The sequence below is a fragment of the Epargyreus clarus genome, unplaced genomic scaffold (assembly GCF_041222505.1).
Source record: "Epargyreus clarus isolate Ecla_fem2 unplaced genomic scaffold, WU_Ecla_fem_2.2 ptg000015l, whole genome shotgun sequence".
Classification (NCBI taxonomy): domain Eukaryota; kingdom Metazoa; phylum Arthropoda; class Insecta; order Lepidoptera; family Hesperiidae; genus Epargyreus; species Epargyreus clarus.
The window spans coordinates 3,430,090-3,439,303 of record NW_027332223.1 but is presented as its reverse complement, the minus strand read 5'-3'; the positions used below and the strand labels follow the sequence as shown (position 1 = coordinate 3,439,303).

The 9,214-nt window shown below is 32.5% G+C and overlaps 1 protein-coding gene across 2 annotated transcripts; it reads left to right on the top strand.

Moving 5' to 3' along the window:
* The first annotated feature begins 1,110 nt into the window (after positions 1-1,110).
* TfIIB (transcription factor IIB) lies at positions 1,111-6,164 on the top strand. Of its 2 annotated transcripts, none has more exons than XM_073080220.1 (5): positions 1,111-1,153; positions 1,350-1,460; positions 1,931-2,231; positions 2,500-2,856; positions 3,060-6,164. In XM_073080220.1, the coding sequence occupies exons 1-5, from the start codon at positions 1,137-1,139 to the stop codon at positions 3,219-3,221; spliced, it is 948 nt and encodes a 315-aa protein (XP_072936321.1). In that variant the 5' UTR covers positions 1,111-1,136; the 3' UTR covers positions 3,222-6,164. The 2 variants fall into 2 exon arrangements, with proteins under 2 accessions (XP_072936321.1, XP_072936322.1); XM_073080221.1 differs by having other exon boundaries at positions 1,148-1,251.
* The last annotated feature ends 3,050 nt before the right edge of the window (positions 6,165-9,214 follow it).

The window sequence follows — 9,214 nt, the reverse complement described above, 5'->3', positions numbered from 1 at the left end:
CGATCTCCCCGCTACTAATCAAAAGATGGCGCCACGAGTAATCTGAATCACGCTATCGAAGTTTTCTAAATATCTGGTATATAAATAAAAGTTCAAAACAACATTCATAAATTCATCAATATTCATAAATTATTCAGTTAATCACTAAGAAGTTTGCCTGAGCAGAGATCAAACGCGAAAGACTATTTATAGTAGACCACTATACTACGTCGTCAAATGAAATCTTTAGGTGGCTATTTGCGGAATGTAAAAATCGAACAAAGCTAGCGTTAGTAAGTTAAAATCTTTAACGTCGTAGGTAACCAATGACCCACTGCCCTCGATACTGAACACGAAATCTTCGACAATCTTTGCCTGAGTGGCCGGATTAGGCCATAATTAGGCATTTGTTAGGTCATTAGTGAATGTTTGTGTTAGCGGATAAATTACCCGTTTTGATCAATTTACAACAAATATTTAAGTATTTTTTGCCATATCCAATGAAAATTTTGTTATAAATTAATTCTTATTCATATTTTAATATTTACTATTGAACAGCTCCCCTACAGAAATTTAAGTAGATTAATGATTAGTATTAGATACCTATGTATGAAAGCGAAAATAACGTAATCGATAATCATTTATCGTTTTAAACATAATCAAAATATGTACGTAATGTAGCGATTCAGTACTGATATTCTTTAATCTTATATTAAATAAGTCACGCTTAAAGTTCTGGGGCATAGCGGAATGAGAAAGACATCTAGATACGCCGAAAAACTGTGGATAAAAGTGAGATAGATATTAAGTGGTAGGCACTAGAGAGCGCAACGTACCTTAAATGTAAGTACTTGAAACTTGAAAACTATGTCTGAAAGTACAGAGCAAGGCTAAATAGATTAGATTTTTGTGACATGTAGCGCCATCTGTTTGAAATATATTGAAGCATACGAACATGGTTCAACAATAATTCTAAAAACAAGCAATAAGTACTTTTCCTTTAAATTTCTTTGAAATAATTATACTTTGTTTATTTTACTTATTAATAATTTATTTGTGTCAATGATAAATACTACTATTGCTCTCATGGCAAGCTATATTTAAAAAGTAACATCGTTTGTTTATTATTCGTCTATAATCTATGCGACTTGACAATCATGGCGAGCACGTCGAGGTCTGTTTTTCTGATTTATTTTTATTGCTGTTTCGTTTATATCGCAGTTACTTGTTTGTTGTTCAGCCGAATAATGTTATTAAGTGATATTGTTTTACGTAAGTTGGTGACATGGTGATTATAAGTGTTGCGGTCTCGCGGTGGCCCGATTGATTTCTACTGGGGAGTTTTGATTCACTTTCCTTTGTGGTTTTAGATCGGAGGCGAATAAAGTGGTGTGCTATGCTCACCCCGACGCGCCGCTTATCGAGGACTACAGGGCTGGGGACATGATATGTTCTGAATGCGGGCTCGTGGTCGGCGACAGGTATTTGATCTATTTCGTTACAATTTGCGAAACATTGAACATCACGCGAAGCAGGTCGAAGGCTGAACGTCTTGCAATTGTCTTGTTGTAACTTTAACTTGACGTTTCGTCGATTTCTATTCTGTGACCAATACTACTGTGTAAGAGTGGAATTGCATATAAAGTAAGAGTAATTGATAAGAAATATAATTAATAGCATCAATAATTACATTTATGTAGACTATTGATGAGATTGCGATTGAGGAAATTGATGGACAGTGGCTAGGTAATTTGGATTACAGACATTCATGAACAGCAGTAATTATTCGACACATGTTGGTATCTAAGAGTATCCAATGCTTACTAATGAATAACATTGCAGATATAGTAAACTGTCATTAGCATAGATTTATTGACCTTAGATCAAAACGAACTAAATAACTATTTGTCATACATGAAGAGAGTTCATAATATTTATACATTCTTTTCAGAGTTATTGACGTAGGTTCAGAGTGGCGTACGTTCAGCAATGAGAAATCTGGGGTGGATCCATCTCGTGTTGGTGGTCCCGAGAACCCATTGCTTTCTGGTGGAGATCTATCCACGATTATTGGACCAGGGCGAGGAGATGCCTCCTTTGACAGCTTCGGAGTCTCCAAGTACCAAAACAGGAGGAATATCAGCAGTACTGACAGAGCTCTTATTAATGCATTCCGAGAAATCAATACAATGGCTGACCGCATCAACCTACCCAAAACTATCATTGACAGAGCTAATAATTTGTTCAAACAGGTATGTCTTCATGTTTGTAAAATATTGAAATAAATGCTTCGTGATTATTAGACATCAGATTATATGCACTATCTCATTGAGCATGAGCATGCAAATATGCACTAAAAAGGAGCAATATATGCACCAAAATTCAAAATATGCCGATCTAATTACTTATAAGAAGTTTTTGCGTTTAATTTACTTATTTGTCACTGATCATTGGCATCTCTGTCAAGTCAAGTCAAGTGGGTCTTGACATACAAGTACATTCATAACATTGTAATTACAGGTGCATGACGGCAAAAACTTGAAGGGCAGAGCTAACGATGCCATCGCCTCTGCATGTCTTTACATCGCGTGTCGCCAGGAAGGCGTGCCGCGTACATTCAAGGAGATCTGTGCAGTCAGCAAGATCAGTAAGAAGGAGATTGGAAGGTGTTTCAAGCTAATCCTTAAGGCATTGGAGACATCAGTGGATCTGATCACAACAGCTGACTTCATGTCTCGGTTCTGCTCGAACCTTGGACTGCCTAACAGCGTACAGAGAGCTGCGACTCATATAGCCAGAAAAGCAGGGGAATTGGATATTGTATCAGGAAGGAGTCCCATCTCGGTGGCAGCTGCAGCTATTTATATGGCTTCTCAAGTGAGTAAAGTTTTCATTAATAGAATTGTGCATGTGCCACTTGTTTTAGTGTACTCATGGATTATGCGTCTCGTGCCCAAGATTGATTGATTGATTTAACATTTTTTGTTTACTAGGCATTGGAATCATTGTTTTTTTATCAGTATCGGGCATTAATCATATTACTCAATAAGTAGGTTCTTAAACATCCTATATAATTCTAGGCGTCGGAAGACAAGCGCAGTCAAAAGGACATCGGCGACATCGCCGGCGTGGCTGACGTTACCATCAGGCAGTCCTACAAGCTCATGTATCCGTTCGCTGCAAAACTGTTCCCTGAAGACTTCAAATTCGCGACACCCATCGAGTTCCTACCGCAGATGTGATCGATTCAACTACAAATTTCATCCATTCTATATTCAGCCACTGTTTACTGTGAACGCTACTTTATGTTTGGTAAATTGATAATATTCCTCCATATATTCAATAATCATACATTATTGTCTGTCGTTAGTTGTGTACTGTTAGCACATTAAAGGAAAAGTTTCAGAGTTTTATATAGTTAAACCTACACTATATAAGTAGTGATCGACTGTAAAAGCTTAACCACACATATTTATTATGACTTTATAATAGTAGTTATTCCATAGTAAAGTGACATAACATAAAATAATGTGGTAGAATGTGATTTGGATGGTGCGGTAATACATAATTATTTATGATCCATTTTGATTTAGTTTTGAGGTCAGAATCAGGCAAATGTATGATTGATGTAATTACTACATATTTGTGGTGAGTGATCCAAACACATGTATACCTATATCACCTAATATGATGTGGTCATTGTAATCATTGGATATCGGTAATCAATCTCAAATATTCATGCATGTATTCATTTTGGTTGGTCTCAAATGCATTCCTTTATCTGAGGACTACATTTAAATGTCTCATATAAGTATATCTTATCAATACTATCACATTGATGCCACGGCAGTCCTATCAAAAAGTTCTACCACATTTAATACAAAAAAGTAAAATACCCTCTACTTTAGACACTTATATCAAGTAGGAAAACTACTGTAGTATGAACTAACTATCAGTACTAACTATAAATAGGTATAAGCATTTGACTGTTTTATATTTGGACTGAATGATTCGCTTTTTTGACCGTCTTTATAGTGGAGACATTTTAGTTGAAGCAAATAGAATAAGGAGATTACAAAGCATGTTATATTAATAAAATATTCCTGCATGTCACAATACATTCTGTAGTGAAGAGTCATAAAAATCAATAAATTGGTGCTTATACCCTGTAATTTGTTGTACATATTCATAAATGAGTACAATTTTGGATTTCCATAGTGGAGTCTGGGTCCAAAGCGCGTATCTTTGATTGATCGAAGCTATGTCCATATTAGAAAGTATTGCTTGGATGGCATATTAGAAAGGAAAATGTGGCCTACATATCTGAGTTTGTTAACAAAAAGTTCTTTCAACCCACGTGTGGCTAGCATCCACCATGGATTATGGTCTTATCCCTTATTCTTTGAAAAGTATGTCCACCACAAGCATTTTTTCCTATGTTTTTGTGTTAATTATCACCCTTGTAGCATACATAGATTATCATGATCATACATAACCGAATACTTAATTGGGAAGTTATCATGTTACTGATGTGAATACATAAAGCTATTCAGGAACTGGTGCGCCATTATAGTATTTTTTCGTTTTGTAGCACTTTTAGTAATGACATTTTGAGTACAGGACCAAAATCCACTAATGTCGTAGGATTACAGTTTAAATCAAATATTTCATTGTCCATTCATGATAGAGTATTGTGGTATGTATAATTTGTATTATTTTCAGTATCATTCGAGGTCATAATAATGTCTTTATTAATTGAGATTACACTAATAAATATACCTATCGTTGAATAAGTTCTTGTTTATCGAGGGTTGTTTTATTGTCTGCAATATTTTACTTTGGGAGAAACTGGCTCTTTTTTATATATGCACCTGATTTCGATGTATGTATGTCTTAGTAAAAGGCAACGAAAATACTGGAATTTTACCCTTACTTTTTGTAAAAGGTTGACACAGTATAAAAAGGTGTACATTTATATCATCTTACGGCACGCCAAATAAAATTTTGCAGATAATTAAAACACGAAAAAATGCTTGAATTGTGTTCTATGTATGACTGTGTTATATAATAAATATAATTTAAAATACCGTCTGTAAAAGATTATGCATTTTCCTAAGATAGTATTTTTTTCATAGTCTCAATGTTTGATATTGTTATATTGTATTTTACTAAAAATACTGCTACATCCAAATGCAATATGGATATGAATATTCATATTGCACAGTTCCCAAATAAATTGGGAGCAGAACAAGTACTTTTGTAATATGATAAACTCTTATGTATAAATCCTTAATTATGTATTGAGTGTGATGCAGTTTATTGTGGTTAAATAGTTGATATATTTAGTTTTAAGTATTACTGTTTACTTTGTAATAAATAACTGATGTTATTGTGATTTGTGTGACTCTAGCGTAAGTGATGTGTACTGGTTTTTTCGATGTTTTCATATTTGAACAATTTGGGTATATCTATGATAATGTTATCTTTACATACAAAAATAAAAAAGTTTGTTTTAGAGGAATTATAAATGGATGATTTGCATGATAAAGTTAAATTAGTTTTCAAAATGATTTATGTACGATTGCTTTGTGCAACTTACTCTTAGAAATAGCTAAACTGATTTTGGTATAATTTTAATGTGAAAATAAACGTTAATGGCTTTGAGATAAACTCCATCATTCCTAAACTTTATATAGGATGCTGTCGTATAAATGAAAAATAAAACTGATCGCCGAAAAGGTTACTAAAATAAATTAATATCACACCATATTTAATCTTATTATTATCCACGAGTAGATAACAAATACCGTGTAATGTTAGTTCTAATTTCTAATATAAGATCAATATAAATAAAATATATACTTGAATATAATTTTATTGCATTACTAAGGAACATTTAAAACGAAGAAAAATCTAAAATAATTCAGATCCTCAAATTTGACAGTTTTAGAATTTATAATCTACTGTCATTTTAGTACATAATAAAGGTTCAACATTTTTTCATTTCATTGTTATAATTGTTTTTTTAGACTAATACACAAATGTTTGATGAAGAAAAAAGTAAAAAGTCTTTTGTTTTTAGTAAATAAACTATTAGAATCATAAGAATATAGACATGTATTTTCCGATTTAAAATAAACGTGCTTAGATATAAACGCCACAAATAAATGTATGATTAAGTGTTATTTTGAGTTTTATTTCACTTTTTATTACATATCAGGAACAAAGAATGAAGCGTTTTTATGTACACTTTTTTGTGGAAAAGCATTGGGTCGTGATAATTTTATATTTTATATTAACTAAGTTTTTTTCATTGGTACAAATACTATACTACTAGGGTACATGGTGCATACCGTTATTCTCGCCACAAACTCATACCATGTACTACTGTAGTTGTTAGTTCGTCTACTTGAAAATAAAAATCTAGGTTTTGCATTATATAATTTACATTTTCTACAGGAAAATATTTTGCCGACCTAGGCTTTGTCGATATTATCTAGGGGGCGGCATAAGTTTATAAATGCAAGTAAGTCCACGCCAAACTGCTAGACCGCTCTGAAGTTGTTGCGAACATGACTACTCATACAATTTGCTATGGCGACGCGATTCATTTCTATATTCAGAGTGGACTAGCAGTTTAGCGCGGACTATACACTCTTATAGGAAAATCTTTTATTTTTTTGGCCAATCCGATTCCCAAGTCGGCCAATTCAATCTCCGACACTGAGTTGATTTATAGTTTTGATGATTCCATCATTGTGAGAGCTACATCAACAATGGATGCTATAAACATCGATCGCGGCGTTGTTTGTGTTGGACATGAGTTTTATTGTTTACGACTGTTTGCGCATCGCTCGTGTTTATCTTTCTTTTGAATGTGCGCTTTTGCCAAAAATACAGCCGATAAAATTGTTATACGGATATCCGTTTGACGTCACAATTATTATGGATAACTTATCTATGTAGTATTTTTTATTTAAGTAAAATTCTTTATTCACTTTATTATACAGCGTGAATATTCCGCGCAGTTTTTTATAGTGCTAGGCCGTGGCCTGTGATAGATATGTATTATTTGTTCACCATACATTATGAATTATTCTTCAGAGAAAAGCGTAAATACACGTTTGTTAATTTACTTTTCACACACTTTTAACATATGACATTAAAATAGCTATAAGAAGTATTTTATGACTTCATGTAATACCTAGATACAGTTTTGGAAATAAAAATAAAATAGTGTTACCATTTAATTGATAAATAATTAGAAATTAAACGAACTTACCTAAGTGAAGTTCCAATTTCAATTGTACGAACTGCATAGTCTCGAAATGATAATGTTGACATGTAGTACACCGCCAGTCGTCAGCCTTGTGTCACGTATATTCAGAGCTAAAAACCTCGAATTCAAATAATTTAAAACAATATCCAACCTACTTATAGCGCCCCCTACCGGTAAATGTCATTAAGTTTAGAGATCCTGGGGTCAAGATGTAAGTTCATTAGCTCGATTATTTTACAACATAGATGATATTATGGGTAATACTTATCGTATATAAGTATGGGTGGGTGGGTTATAATATCATTTCGAGACTATGCAGTTCGTACAATTGAAATTGGAACTTCACTTAGGTAAGTTCGTTTAATTTCTAATTGTACTTCACTGCATAGTCTCTTCAATGATAATGTTGACATGTAGATGTTTAGAGATTTGTAAAATAACGAGCCTATTAAACAAAATACAAAAACATTTAAATCCTATTATTTTTAAAATTCCTAATTTAATATATCTATTTAAATATTAATTACAGTTATCAAGTATACGTTTGATGTAACGTCTCTACTACAAAATTGAACTTAGATCTGATCCATTCAGCTATCCTTCTAAGAGGGTCTTAACTGACACTCATATGTTTAGACGTCAGCGTAGCAGCGTGGTAATGCGTGCTCTCTAATGGTATGTATTGTAAAAAATGATATATCAATGCCATCATCCTCCGTGGTTGATAAAATCTAGAAACTGTCGTCTGGGAGGTCACTGTATTATAAGATTACATAAAGGAAATAAACTTATTCTTGTAACTCTCAAGTGTTACTAGGCCTATCTAGGTAATTTTATTAAGGATGTGCTGGACAAATACTATGATTACTATGAAATAATGGTAATACTAGATTGTTTGAACACTGGTTATAGTAAGGTTTAAATTCATGTGGCAATTTAATATACAATATCTTCCGCCAAGCAATTTGGTTAATATACAATAATGTTATTATTATGTTTATGTATACTTTTTAGAAGTCTCGACTCAGATGTAGGCGAATCGGTAGTAATAATGGCATTCACGGGCTTACACCAAGTGAACGTCATAATATATACGATATCTATTGTTTTTATATATTACTTATATATATATTACTTATATATTATTATTGTTTTTTTTCTTTTTTTTTTCTTTTTACTATATGAGTAATTACAATAACCAAAAAAAAAGTAAATAGTATTTTTTCTTCATCTCCATTAAATAATATATAATATTTTACACTTAACTCGCTAAAAATATTTATACATCAGATGTAACTATCCCAAGTAATAGCATACTTGGGATATGGAGGATAGAAAACCTAAATATGCATTTTAAGAACAAAAATAATTCTAGATATATATATATCAAATTGAAAAGAATATTGTAACCAGTCTACAGATAGATCTAGTTATTTACACTGTTTAGGCCAAAATATTATAAGCACCAGCATCACGTTTTCATTATTGCGTCTAACATTGCTTGTAGAGCAACAAAATCTTGAGATTCGTGTATAGAAACGAAACGCTCCTCGAGGAAGCGAGTAACATACAGGGTAAAGCGTTGACGAAAAACAAATGGATTTAGATCTTTTTTTTTTTTTTAAATTCATATGAGACCCAAAAAACAACCCTTCCAAAATGAAAGGTTTATTTATTTATTATTATTATTATTATTTATTTTCTTCAAAGAGCTCGGGTTTATAAACCCGGTGGTTTTTAACGTTCACGGGCCAAAACCAAGTGAATGTTAAAGGGAGCGTCGTTAATTAAATGTCAGTACTATTATTATTCTAATTGCAAAAATTTTCTTACTATTCTACATGTATTCAAAATTATAGCTTTTTGTAAATTACTGCTGATATATAATGGCAAATCTAGTGTTTGAAGAGATAGTTTTAAGTTTACTGGCACTACACCAGTTGTAGAAATTACAAT